Below are 13,672 nucleotides of genomic sequence, written 5' to 3'. Positions count from 1 at the left end.
TCATTCCCCATTCACCGCCCAACCAACACACTGCCCCCAGCAGTTCACCCTGCGGTGGACGGCATACATCCTCAGGGCATGGCGACCCGCGGCCGTGTCACGAAGCTCCCGGAAAGGCAGTTCCTGAGGCCAGGCGTCTAGAGGGCCCAGGTACGCGCCGTACTGTTCGGGCATGAGCACGATGGCGACCATGGCTGCGAAGGTAAGGTCCGCGGCGGTGAATTGGTCCCCCACCAGGTAGCGGCCCCCGCCCCGCTCAAGCATTCCGCCAACCTGCCAGGAAGGGGAGGAGGGAGGCCACCCGAGGACGGGGTTAGGGGCTCACGGACAGCACAAAGAGATTGGCCGAGTTGTTCTTGTATGCGTGGGTCTGTCCAGAGGGTCTGTCTGCACGCCCTGGTGGCTGATGATGGGTTGGTAGGGCGGGGAGGAGCGCACGACTGCATAACGGACGGACCTTCTACTGCCCTTCCCTCGCTCGTCCTGGTGTCACATAAGACAAGCTGGTCATGTGAGACACACATATGGACATGCATACATACGCCCCCGGGATCGAGACCGGTCAGGGTCGAAAATCCTTCCGATTGGGTGGAAGGTGATAGTGCCCCTAGTCGATGGACGGTGGTGACCTGGGATAAAGTTAACTTGCGAGCTGACCAGGTATGGAGTTGGGCCGCCGTCGATCCGGCAGATTCCGTTGGATGCTGGTGGTGGGTGCGGAACCTAAGCGATCCACTGAGAAGTTGACTAGGGTGACTAAATGAGGGTGCCCCGAAATACCGGGAAAGGCAGGGTTTCGCCGGGTAGCGGCCACGGGTGAAGATATACCCCCTTGTCCCACACATCATACGTACGCACGCACACACGCAAACACAACATCGCACGCACACACGCAAACACAACATCCCAGCGGCAAGGCTTGCAACCCAAGCCAAAATCGTGCATAAGGGCAGGCACGCCTCACCTCCCCGAACAATGTCTTGATGCGCTCCAGGCAGGTGGCCGCCCCCCGCTCGTCCACCCGCAGTCCCTTGCAAATGGCCCCCCGCACCAGGGGGAAGCAGCGCTGCAGCAGTGCCGCCTTCCAGCCCGCCAGGGCAGGGGGCTGCTGCTGCCCCAGCGCCAACACGTCCAGTGCGAGGTCCCGGTCCGCGAAGAGGTGATGGTAGGCCACCACTCGGGTCCACACACCCAACTTACTGGCGAAAAGCTCCTCCAGCCGCTGAACCTGCGTATGTGTTTGGTGCGTGTGTGTGTATTTTGTCGTGTGGCCGGAAGGCCAAAGGAGAAGGGAGGGGGAGGGGGGGGGGTCGGGAGGGAAGGGAAGGAGGGGGGAAGGGAAGGAGGATCGCGTGCGGGCAGCAGCAACAGCAGCAGAGGGGGATGGGCGCCCGCATTCCGGCCATTTAAACAACTCCCGCAATGCAGCTTTCCACGGCCTGTGCGAGCTCGCAGCCGGATGGATGTCGCGGAGGCGCACCTCGCAAAGTTGGTCAGGATCTGAAGGGTAGAGCGGCGACAAGGGCGGCGTGGGTGGGTTGCCAGTCTGCTGCGAGTTATCGTTAGGCAGCGCTTGGGGGCATTTGAAAGGAGAAGCGGCTTCCAGTATTCGTTCGTTTGCGTAGCTGACGATGTCCTTGGAGTCGGTCAAAACGCATGCCTTCCGGGTTGAGCTGGCAGGACACTTCAGGACAGGAACTGTCCGGGTTCCGCTTGCTGGAAATGCCCCGAAGTAGTGCAGCATCGGGGGCCACTTATGTTCTGTAAAGCTGATGTCCGCGTAATCCAGAGCCCACCGAGCACGCTCGCAGTAATGAGATGCTGGGATGCTGATAAGCTGGTGTTTATGCATGTTTGTAGCTATATAACATAAGTTTGAAGGAATTTCTCTACGAGGAATTGAGCCATATGCCTGTATAGGGAGGTGGTGCCAAGCATATTACTTTCATTGCATGGAGGACTGTTTATGTATACCTGCTATACACTACATTACCTCAGTTACACGTTTACGCCGCGAACAACGGTACGGATAAGTGGCGTAAAGGTGTCACAAAATCCTAGCATCCCATGCATCTAAGGCAAGGCACAATTGGCAGCAACGCTTTACCAGTGGTGATGTAGCTGTATGATTATTAAGAGGAATCGCTGGTAACAACATGCGAGGAGCATTTTAGTCCGTGGTCTAGCGGCCTGCTTGTTCGCCTGCTTGTTCGCCCCGTGGGCTCGACAGAGTTTTTTTTAGCCCACGGGAAGAACCAGCACCATGCACATTCCCTTTCCCCTATGCATTATATCCAGCAGGACGTTCGAAACACTGGAACCTGGGGAAATGAACCCTCCTGCCACCTCTCTCCTCGATCCACAACAACGAATTTTAAAACGCAACCAACGGCTATAGCCAATCCGATGGTCTTCATAGTTCATACAGCCGTGATGATGAAATATCAAGCCAGGCCCCGTAACGCTATATACTTGTATATATCTTTGAGCTCAAGTTGTAGTGAATTACATTGCTAATTGCACGGCCTGTACGGGTGCATAAGCCATACGCCATAGTCCAAAACTAAGCTCTTAGGCGGAAACACTGAAGTATGGCAATTTGTTACCCATAGGCAACGATTCTGCCACGCAAGCTATAGTTTGCGCATGCTGCACCAGATCAAGGCGTTTCCTGTTCAACGAACTCGTTTCAGCACTATCGGAAAATGAACTTGTTCTTGTCAAGATAAAGAACGTTGCGCCCACGCTCTGTATCTAGCAGTCCGTTATCTTCCGTCGTTAGTAACAACCGTCCCTATGAGCGACGACTGGCGGTCCAAATCGCTCTATCTCACAGCAGGAGCGCTAATTGGAGCGGGAGCAGCTTACGTAGCTTACAGCTATATCGGCGTCAGGAGGGCCGCCGCCGCGCAAGCAGCCTCCAATATCCCAGCGAAGTGCAACGTGCCGGGTGGAGCTTCACTTGAAAAGTTTCTACAAGATGAGGTTCTAACCGAGCAGCTTACACGAAACGTCCAGTTTTTTGGTGAAGAAGGCCAACTCGAAATTGCAAAATCGTTCGTCATTATTGTGGGCCTTGGAGTAAGTGCAGATCGCGTTTCTCAAGAAAGAACTTAAACACATAATGCCAGATGCGCTGGTGCAGTTGGTCTTTTGGAAACCTCGCCACAAAACCGAAACAGCGTACGACAGTCACCGGAAATTCCAAGTACCTCCACAGTGACAACTCCAGCAACGGCTCACAGTAGAGCAATGTGCTTTGCCTATAAGCTGGTCCCCGTATCCATACCCTTGGTCACCATGTGCAGAGCGACCGCGCTGCGTCCTTCTCCTGGTCCTCCGACACTTTTTACCCTTCAGAGCAGCGGCTGTCAGCCTGTCGTCAACATTACGTATGGTAGCAAGAAGCAAGAAACCCCCCCCTTACAGTTAGACTTCCTCCCTGCTCCCTCCTGGTCAGGCTCCTGCCCTGCCTTCCGCTTCATCCGTTTCACACACACCCTTCCCCGGCATCCCCCCCAACCCCTCACCCCGACCGACGACCCCTCCCCCTTCTTGTTCCTCCCAGGGTGTTGGCAGCCATGCGGCCCATCTGCTGCTGCGCTCCGGGGTGGGTCGCATGCGGCTGATTGACTTTGACCAGGTAGGGTGGGCCGGCGAGGGAGGGTCGAATGAAGCGGCGTAGTGGGCGACGGGTCGGGTGACAGCGGCTTCGTTGGAGTTGCTATTCATGGTTGAGGATTACTGCTGTTGTTGTTGATGATGGTGGTGGTGGTGGTGGTGTGCGCCAACCACCGCGCATTACCCCTTCCCAGCTCTCAAACGCGCTCCCCCCACCCCTCCAACTCCCCCCACCCCTCCAACTCTCTACCACCCCTCCAACCCCCCTCCCGCACGCGCAGGTGACCCTCTCCTCCCTGAACCGCCACGCGGTGGCCACCCGCGAGGACGTGGGAACCCCTAAGGCCACGTGTCTGGAGAAGCACTTCCGGAGGATTCTGCCCGAGGTGTGAGGAGGAGAGGGAAGGGAAGACGAACCACGAACGAGGGGAAGGGAGGGGTATATCATGTGATGCGAAGAAACTCAGAAAACATGAACTGTCTGCCTGCTGGAAGGCGTCCAAACTCCGAAACCACCTAGTGAGTCCTAATCGATGGTGAAGTCATGTACCCGTGGTTCCGGAGGTAGTGAAGCTCCAACACGTTACCGACATTCTTTGTGGTGTAGTCGTCGTGTCTGGTCTCGTAGGATTGAGGTCATTGATATCCAGCTGTAGCAGTGCAGACGGGCTGTATGTGCTGTTTAGGTGCTGGCGGTGCTGAAAGGATTATCTACGTCGTAAAGGTCAAGCCCGGCTGCCTTTGTAACTAACTCAAACAGTAAATGCCGGCGGGTAATGGCCGCTGGGTCTGTTGAATGTGTGGTGGTGGTGATGGTGCCTTCCCTCAGTCGCACATTGAGGCAGTCGTTCAGATGTACACGGCAGAGGCGGAGGACGAGCTGCTGGGGGGCCAACCGGACTTCGTGATTGACGCCATTGACAACATCGACACCAAGGTAGGGGTAGGGGTAGAGGTAGGGGTAGGGGTAACTCGTCAGCCAAGGGGGAAAAACGCAGGGCCCCTTATGTGTTTTGTACGACCATGTGTCGAGGGCACGTCGCGGGATTCTAGGGGGAATGCGGGGCCAATACGAGGGGGGGCTCGTCCCTCGGATTGAGTGGCGGTGCAGCCGGTCTTAGGGGAAGGGGGGCTCGGCTATGACCGGCAGTGAGCGGGGTGGGTGGGGTGCACTGACAAACCCCTGTACGATCCCATCGGCCGGCGCCGCCATCACCAGCGCTCCGCCCACACCGCCCCATCCCTACCCCACGTTCGTTACGTGCGCACAAAGCCGTGTTTTCCCGCGCCCTCTCCCCCCCGCCCCCAAGGTAGCGCTGGTCGCTGCCTGCCAGCGACGGGGCCTGCGGGTCCTCAGTGTGGCGGGGGCGGGCGCCAAGGCGGACCCCACCCGCCTCAAGTTCGTGGACATCTCGGAGTCCTCCGTGGACCCCTTGGCGAGAGCACTCAGGACGCGGTGCGCGTGCGCGTGTGTGTGCGCATATGTGTGTCTGCCTGTGTATTTACTGTACTGCACCTCGGGGGAAGTGCTGGGGGGAGGTGATGTGGGGTTTTGCACACGTGCGTGTCTGCGTATGTGTTTTGGGGGGATGTCGATGGGTTTGCGGGGCAGTGGCTTCGTGAGGGCTGGTGGGGGAAAAGAGGGGGAGTTATGTTTCACCTTCCCCCCCGCCGCCCAGCTCCGTCCCTCCGTACAGATGGGAACACAGTCCTTAGCCCACATGACGTCGGGCCCCCTCCCCCTCCCTGCCTCCCCCCTTTTACAAAGTCTCCGCAAGCAGCACGGGGTGTTTGGCGGCATCCCGGTGTTGCTGAGCACCGAGAAGCCCCGCTGCAAGCTGGTCAGTCTGGCGGACATGGAGACCGGCAACCCCCTGGACTACCAGGTGGGGGGGAAGGGAGCGGGGGGAGCATCCGCTTTCCCCTCCATGCACACACACATACACATATAAATCACCCCCGTGTGTTCCTGCATGTATGTCCGTTCAGATCGTACCCAACTTCCGAGTCCGCACCATCCCCGTGCTGGGCACCACTCCTGCCATATTCGGCATGGCGGCAGCGGGCTACGTGCTGTGCAGCCTGGCGGGACCCAGCCATGCCATAGAGGGGGAGCCCATCATCAAGCTTACTGCCGTACAGTACGAGCGAGCCTTGGAGCGGTTGCGAGACAGGGAGCGAGCAAGGTCCGTGCGGTCTTGGGGGTGGGGTTACAGCACAAGGAGGTTTTAGCTCCCTTGTGTCGCAGCGGCCCCGTGGTCTGCCGGCTGGCGGTCAGGCATCCTCAGCGGAGTGGGGTTGACCTTGACGGGGGAAGGTGTGAACTTGGCCTTAAGGTCATTGCTCTTTCAGGTGCGTGGCCAACTCACCATGGCCGCGCCGCGGGCGGGGTGGCGGTGGTGGTGGTGCCAGTGAAAGGTAGGAGGCCCACTTGGACCCAGGATTGGAGGGCGCATAATGGTGGTTGCGACTGGCGCGACGCAATCCAGGGGGTTTTCGGAATGCCAGCTTTTTGTAGAGTAGCGGATGCAGCCATGTACGCACATGAGACTGGACAGCCCCTGCTTGTTTTCGATTGTTTTGTTGCGGTGAAAGAGTGAGACCTGGTGGGCCGTTGCAAATTGCGTTCGCCGTTGCGATGAGCGGCGCTCACTCCGTTAAAATAGAAAAAGGCCTTAAGGAAAAACTTAGATGGACGATATGCTGTGTAATAAGTCGGCGGTGCGGCATATCCGCCACGTCACATCACAACACGCTAAGACTCTGGCTGCCGTCTCTTTCGGCCATGCAACAGCTCATCGTCGTGCCCTCTCCCCTATCGCCACTCCTGCTTACCTCCTCCTCCCCTCATCACCACCACGGCATGTTGACTCCTATCCCCTGCGTGGCCATGCGCCTCGTGTCCATCAGACGTCATGTGGGCACACATCAGTCCATATGTGCCATTGTTTGTTTCAGGTTCGGCAGCGACGAGGGCGTTGCAGTGGACCTGGACGACATTGTGTTTCTGCTGCGGGAGGCTTGGAGGGGGTTCAGTGCGCGGGAGCCGCAGCGGGTAGTGGCGCCCGGGGGCGATAAGGGCCTTATGCGAAGCACGGCCCACCTCACCTTCACAAGGTGCGTGTGCCGTGGCGCGGGGATACGCCAGCGGCGGAACTGGGTCATGGCTGCTGGTGCTGATGCTGCTGGTGCTGATGCTGTAGCTGCAACATGTGTAACGGTAGCGGAGACCGAAGATTTCAGGCGGCCAGCCGCGGCCTGTCCCGTCTTTCATCCCTCGCGTTATGCATCAGCGTAAGGCATCCAGTGGATTCTGCCGAATGAACTATAACTGGTGTCCATCATCCTCCATGGCCATGAGGACATCAACCCTTTCCACGTTTGAGGAAACTGCCACGTTTTATCCGTTCTTTGTCGGGATCAATCCTGGAACCTGCCCACCTGCCTGCCTGCCTGCCTGCCTGCCCCATGTCGCCCACACCCACATCTCTCCCGGCGCGGGAGGTCCCGCAGACCTACGCTGATGACTTGCGAGATGCCATGATGCCCGCCAGCAACCCCAAGGCATACCCCACAACCAACTCCCCAACTTTTATATATTAGGAATTTAGCTATAGCTTATGTGTACCTCTTTACCCCACCCGCGTTACAGTCATTTCTTTCCTTTGCCTTTCCCCATGAGCTGCCCTCAGGCATTCTCAGGTCCTTGCATTGCCTCTACCTTCTTTTTCTTGAGTTGTCATATTTTCTTTTATTTGCCTTTGCCCTTTACTCTTTAGTTCCATCTCGTCCTTACCTTCCCTTAACTCCTTCCAATAGTACGGCATCCGAAAGTACAGCATACGGCATTTCGGCGATTCCCCGTTCTAGATTCCCCGTTCTTAAACCTCGGCGCGCCCTTGCCCTAAGATAATAATCCTCTGGATTCTTTTAATCTTAGGCGCATACAGTCACGCCATGCCATCACATACACGCATCTAACTTCCCTTCGCTTCTATCTGCTTCCGTAATTGCTAACCTCCGTCCTTTCTTTCCCGCGTGCATTGGCCTTGGTGGGATGTTGCCGTGCTACCGCCTGTATTTTAAATAGGTGAGTCCCCGGTAGAGCTGCATACCTTGCATTCCATTGCTTCGGGAGCGCTTTGCACATCTTGCACTCACGTATGGCAGTAGCGGCAGATTTTCGCCAGAGACAATCGGTTAACACAATTCCTTTGTGTGAGGCTACTACGAGTACGACAGGGTTTTAGGGTTTTCGGCAACAACACCCTTCGACGTAACGCTGGACATCAACGCGCTGAGGACGACTAGGGTACATGACGTGATGACGGCCAAAAATGTCGGTAGTAAAGTTCACAGAAAGGCAGTTGCGTAGAAACTTTGGATTACAGCAGTTGCAACTCTGGACGTCGGCAGTGGTTTTCCCGCCCTGAGACTACAACATATAATTCCCCAACCTCCTCCCAACCCGCACGTGCCGGGCTCACATCTCCCCACCCGCGGGCATCAGGTGGGATCCAAACAAGCCCTGTACCGCGGACAACCTGGTGCTTCTGGCGGGGCCTGAGGCGGACTCTCACGATGCGCTACCGTCATTAGACGTGCTGCGGTCCTCGGAGCCGGAGCTAGTGGCGAGGGTAGAAGCAATCCTTGACCGGGTGAAGAGGGAGCTATTCTTCTAAGAGCGCAGGTGCTCCCCGCGTGACTTCCGATGGCATAGCTGGCCAGGACTGCAACTGTGATTGCTACTGCACGCAAGGTGCACACCTGTGGCTGTGTTGCCCGGGGGTGGCCGTGTGCACCGCGGGCAGGCTTCTTGCGGGCGGGCTTCCCCGCTTAGGAGTTTTGGAAACGGCAGACCCAGACAGGGCGGAAATGCATATGCCCGACAAACACATACGTGGGTGAACGGCATCGCAGGACATTCGTGTAAGACGTACGGAGAGTTTCCGTTTCTGCTGCGTGTTCTTGCCACTGATTGAATCCAGGCGCAAACGCTGACGTCCCGCGAGCTCACAGCGTGCAGGCTTACAGTCACTGTGCGGCCTTGTTGTGGGGCCGCACGCAGTGTTGTGGTAACGGAACTGAGGGCAGGGTGCCTGACGGATTTGCGGATTTGCGTTGATACGCCAAGCAACAGTCTTCCTTTCCCTTGTCCTTGGCCGCAGCTTTCCTTGTTCTCCGCCATCATAAACGTTAAACAAATTATGCATCGTGCCCACGGAGGGCCCAGCGCTGCTGTGTTGTACCTAAACGGTTTGGTCGGAAAGCGTGAAGGGGGAAACTTGCATAAACCACTGAACAGTTTCTAGTTTTACACAGTAGCTATAATGCTTCCTGGGATGCAGACCTCGCACCTGCAGGGCACATTTGCACATCACCTGCACAGGAAGTCGTAATGCGCTATCTACAGTGCATCGACGCAACACAGCAGAGGTACCGCGGGTTTGTCGAGTTCCATTAATACGCGCAAAGACAGCAATAGGGTGCTCACACAGTAACAAAGAGTTTTAAGGCATTTCATAAACAGCAAAGGAATACAATTATGGTGTCCAGGGGAGCAGGTGCACGTGTACCAAAGATCTCTTTCGACTATTCCGGGGACACAACTGAGAACAAAGGAAGAAAGTTCACATCACGACGCAAGTTAGATGAGCCCATAGAATATGAAATCAAACGCAATTCTTATGGGGTGCGGGCACGCGGATAATAAAAATCCGCCAGGAGACTCGACAAAATATATCACACAGCACAGTTCCATATGTTATAGCACTGCTTTAGTAACTTGAACAAAGTACATCCAGTGATGTTGCAGTAAGGAGAATCTTGATGCTTACTATGGCGCTGCTCGTCTTGTAGGGCCCAGGAAATGTGCCGTACTGGCATCGACATCTTATATTGTGCCGCTGATTTCTTGTATGTGTGCAATCGACTATAAATTGTTATCATATTTACGCATTTTGACGCTGCCCCGCTTTCGGCATCCACAACTTCCCCCCGAGCAAGGACCGCTTGGCCTGTATCGGCCCAAGCTGGCGCCCCGTAATTTTGCCACTTCTTTATTGGCTCAAAGCTCGACCCTTCTGAGACTTCTAAGTTCTCAGCCTTCATTCTCTCCTTCGGCACCAGGTTCCTTTTCCAACAGGTAGAGAAAGTGGCAAAGGGAATGATGGCGGCCATTCGCATTTTTGCATGGTTGACTTACTAAAACCAGTGCCGTTAAACTTGAGGACCATTTGGAAAATGTTGTCCGCTAATTTTTGGGCTCTTACCTGTGGGCCACCTGTCGGAAGGCCTGTGGCCTCATGCGACGGTATCCCATTGTTACTTCATTGCCTCCGGTGCGCTCTCCCAGGCTAAATCGCGTCATCATGACAAGTTCTGAGGTCCTGAGTCCCCCTCCGCCGGCTGCGGTGGCAAGCCTTGCTGCGCCGCAACTGCACAGCGTGGACCTGCAGTCTCTGCAGCTGCCTCTGGTTCCCGACGTTGTCAGCGTTGAAACTGGCGATGTCTCCGCCTTTACCAGGAGTGCTTGGCGCAACGACACGGGCAAGACGGGCACCGTAAGTTCCTGTTGTTGACAAATGTTGAAGATCATACTGCCCGGTGGTCACAATCCTTAGGTTGCAGATCTCTGCGCATGCAATTCTTTTTATTAATGTTACTGTTGCGATGGCACCTGCATCCCCGTATGACTGGATGACAACAGTCGCAGTCAGAATTCCTAGGCCAAGAATTTTAACATCTGCAAATTGTTCTTTTATGCAGTATGGGCTTCCAACTATGCTTGATATGAAGGCAGAGGCATTGGAGATGGTGCAGTTGGACAACTGGAGCGTTCAGCCTGTGGACCGCGGCCCGGCAACTGCGGCCCCTGATCCGAAGCTGCTCCGTTCCTGGCAGTACCAGGCGACGGGAAAGCTTGCTACAGCCCAAGTCTTGGTGGACTTGAAGGCTGAGCACATCAAGTCGGGTAAGCGAATTGTTTATTGGATTGTGTTCGCCGAACAATCAAGCCTTGTGCACGGGTTTGCTAACAGTCTTAATTTATTCTGTGCACAATCAGGTGGACCCATGGGTATGAAGCAGGAGGCAATCAAGCACATCGTAAAGCACAAGCCAGACGACACCTTCTATGTGGTCGACCTTGCTAACGTACAGCGCATGTTTAAGGTAATGCAACATTTTTTTACCGACGGACGTCAAGTAAACTGGGCAGGGAAGACGGGTTCGGCTTGCCAAGCATGACAGGGCTGCGCCTTGCATGCTGTGGCGGCGTATCATGATCTTGGTAGCGCATCGGACTTATGCGTGTGACCCGGATTAACGCTCTTCTGCTGTGCTCCTATGTTCGGCCCTGCAGGCTAGCCCTGCCTGACCTTTTTTTTCATTTGACACGTGCCCGCACACAACCCGAACCGTGCACCACCACCACGCGCTCGAACGCCGTCCTCAACTACACCATCCACCGCGGCATGGCGCCACGCCTGCATCAAGCTGCTCTGCTTGGCCTGGAGTCTTCCGGGCCCTGCCATCAGCGACCACATCTGCACTTCATCGCCCCACGCCTCACCAAGCGCGAGCCTTTCCTCCCGAGGGCAAGGTCTGAGCGGTGGTGGTGGTTGCGGCTGGCATCTTGGAGACATGGCGTGGAGCTTGGAGATGAGCGGCAGGAGCCGGAAGACCCTGCACCGTTGCAAACAGCACAACCCAACCTGTTGTTGCTCCTGGTAACCCTCTTGCATGCTCACGCGCCACTACTTAGCCGCCTTTACCACTAACTGGGCCGTTGTTCTTTTCTCTTGTCTAGCAGCTAGGTGGTCTTCACTGGGCGCCCTGCACTGCACTTTTGTGACTGTCTTTGTGCCGTTTCTGTGTGCCGCGTGTGCATGCATCTGCGTGTTCGGTGTGAATTTGTGCCGTCCTTGGTTTGGTCTTCGTCTGCGCGTAGTTGGGCTTGGTGTGCTGCCCAAGCTTCGAAACCCAGCCCGTGCGCAGCTGCACACAAGCTTAAGGCCGTTGTGCAGTTGTTGCAACGTTGTATGGATTCGGAAGCCAGTCTTTGTCAAATGTCTCAGTTGGTGTGGAGCACAAGCATAAAGCCACGTGGCGTCCTCCTGGCCTACCATACGAGACCAGAGATCGCGCCATCCGGCCAGGAGGGCCAGTGGCTACCTCGGCGCCTTCTTACCTCCCAATGGTCAATTGGGAGAGAAGGACTTGCCAACTCCAGGTGGTTGCTGACGTTTCGTGCACGAACGTTCGTCCCCTCAGGCCTGGCGCGCTGCGATGCCCCGCGTAATGCCTTACTACGCTGTCAAGTGCAACCCGGAGCCAGGGATCCTGAAGTTGCTGGTGGCGATGGGTGCTGGCTTTGACTGCGCTTCCAAGGGCGAGCTCGACATGATGCTGCGCATGGGGGTTTCGCCTAGCCGTATCATTTTCGCTCACCCGTGTAAACGAGCGTCAGACATCCGCTACGCCCGAGACCACGGCATTCAGTACACTACAGTGAGTATCTGCTGGTTTTATGTTGCCCTGCATAGCTTTGTATGGTGCAACATATTCCCATATCGGATCGCTCGCGCAGTTCGACACTGTGTCGGAGCTTTACAAGATTTCTCAAATGAACCCTGACTTCAAGTGCGTACTCCGTATTCGCGCGGACGACCCCGATGCCCGCGTCCCGCTGGGCTTGAAGTATGGCGCTGAGGTTTCGGAGGCGCCAGTTCTCCTGCAGACCGCCAAGGACCTTGGGCTCCATGTCGTCGGCGTTAGTTTCCACGTCGGCAGTGCATGCCAAAACCTCTCGACTTTCAGTGGAGCTATTGAGAATGCCCGCAAGGTATGTTGTACCCAGACACAAAATATCTGATTATGATGTTACCATGCCACATTCATCGCTGATTGGCAAGATTATGGTTGCAGCTGCAAACAAGTGCTTAAGCAAGCATGGACCTGTTATGTTTCATAGGTGTTCGACGAGGCCCACACGTTGGGATTTCACATGGAGCTCCTCGACATTGGTGGCGGCTTTACTGGCCACTTCGATGAGATGGGGAACGTAATGTTCGGTGAGATTGCCAACACCATCAACACAGCTTTGGCTGCCCACTTCCCGCCTGAGATGGGAGTCCGTGTCATCGCGGAGCCTGGCCGCTACTTCGCCGAGACGAGTAGCACATTGCTGACCCCGGTGTACGGCCAGCGGGACCGCGTTGCGCATGATGGAGCTGTTAAGAAGGACTACTGGCTGACGGATGGTCTCTACGGCAGCTTTAACTGGTGAGTTGTTCAATAATCATTTGGAATGTTGGTTGTGGACTTGCACGTATTGATCGAACTTCCAACTATTTGCAGCATTCTCTACGATGGGCAGAGTCCCGCGTACAAGGTCGTTCGCTCTCCCCTGCTTCCGGAGCCGGCTGATATCCGCACCTTCACGTCCACGTTGTGGGGCCCCACCTGTGATAGCGCTGACTGCGTGTACAAGGACGTGCAGTTGCCCGTACTTCGCAACGGAGATTGGCTGATGTGGAATAACGCCGGCGCTTACACCGTCGCTGGTGCGTGCGACTTCAATGGCATCGAGTTCACTACTCCCGGCAAGCTCTACGTCTGGTCGGATAGTGCTGTGGACGTCGAGCTGGCAGAGGAGAATGTCATGGAAGCGTGATGGGCTAAATTTATGTACAGCTTCTTTTTCATGTTCTGGGATGTGAAGCATAACTGTGGTTTGACCGTTTTTTTTGTCGAGGCTACGGTCTGATTTTAATGGGTAGTGAAACTGTGTCAATGACGTTTCTATATAACATTGTCTTTTTTTCCGATTGTGACCTTTTATGTCACCAACTTACGATTGGAATTCAACAATTCCTACGCGTTTCGATAATTGTAGGACTCGGCAGGATGCAATGCTGTGTTTCCGCTAACTATCGTCAAATGAAAACATTCATATGTGTCGGCTAGGAAATTCCTACCGGAAGGGCACCAATCTATCTGAGGTATCTAATTGTAACTAATAGAAAGGTTTACCCCCAGAAACTGACAG

The 13,672-nt window shown here is 55.5% G+C and overlaps 3 protein-coding genes across 3 annotated transcripts; 2 read left to right on the top strand and 1 right to left on the bottom strand.

Moving 5' to 3' along the window:
• Positions 1 to 1,852, bottom strand: VOLCADRAFT_99932 (uncharacterized protein; the record flags this gene model as incomplete). The annotated part of the gene is made up of 5 exons (XM_002958579.1): positions 1 to 273; positions 326 to 396; positions 458 to 503; positions 965 to 1,228; positions 1,481 to 1,852. 5 exons carry the CDS (start codon positions 1,850 to 1,852, stop codon positions 1 to 3), a joined length of 1,026 nt encoding a protein of 341 aa, XP_002958625.1.
• A 944-nt stretch (positions 1,853 to 2,796) lies between these two features.
• VOLCADRAFT_84545 (uncharacterized protein) lies at positions 2,797 to 8,565 on the top strand (the record flags this gene model as incomplete). Its single annotated transcript, XM_002958600.1, has 9 exons — positions 2,797 to 3,081; positions 3,569 to 3,643; positions 3,903 to 4,007; positions 4,451 to 4,558; positions 4,932 to 5,077; positions 5,390 to 5,507; positions 5,611 to 5,807; positions 6,580 to 6,738; positions 8,132 to 8,565. The coding sequence occupies 9 exons, from the start codon at positions 2,797 to 2,799 to the stop codon at positions 8,301 to 8,303; spliced, it is 1,365 nt and encodes a 454-aa protein (XP_002958646.1). The 3' UTR covers positions 8,304 to 8,565.
• A 992-nt stretch (positions 8,566 to 9,557) lies between these two features.
• Positions 9,558 to 13,655, top strand: VOLCADRAFT_84542 (uncharacterized protein). Its single transcript, XM_002958599.1, has 8 exons — positions 9,558 to 9,766; positions 9,915 to 10,184; positions 10,390 to 10,594; positions 10,688 to 10,794; positions 11,896 to 12,132; positions 12,212 to 12,466; positions 12,596 to 12,906; positions 12,982 to 13,655. The coding sequence occupies exons 2-8, from the start codon at positions 9,927 to 9,929 to the stop codon at positions 13,295 to 13,297; spliced, it is 1,689 nt and encodes a 562-aa protein (XP_002958645.1). The 5' UTR covers positions 9,558 to 9,766; positions 9,915 to 9,926; the 3' UTR covers positions 13,298 to 13,655.
• Positions 13,656 to 13,672: the final 17 nt, after the last annotated feature.

The sequence above is a fragment of the Volvox carteri genome (assembly GCF_000143455.1).
Source record: "Volvox carteri f. nagariensis unplaced genomic scaffold VOLCAscaffold_99, whole genome shotgun sequence".
Lineage (NCBI taxonomy): Eukaryota > Viridiplantae > Chlorophyta > Chlorophyceae > Chlamydomonadales > Volvocaceae > Volvox > Volvox carteri.
The sequence above is the reverse complement of the archived record's forward strand: the minus strand, read 5'-3'. Positions and strand labels throughout refer to the sequence as shown.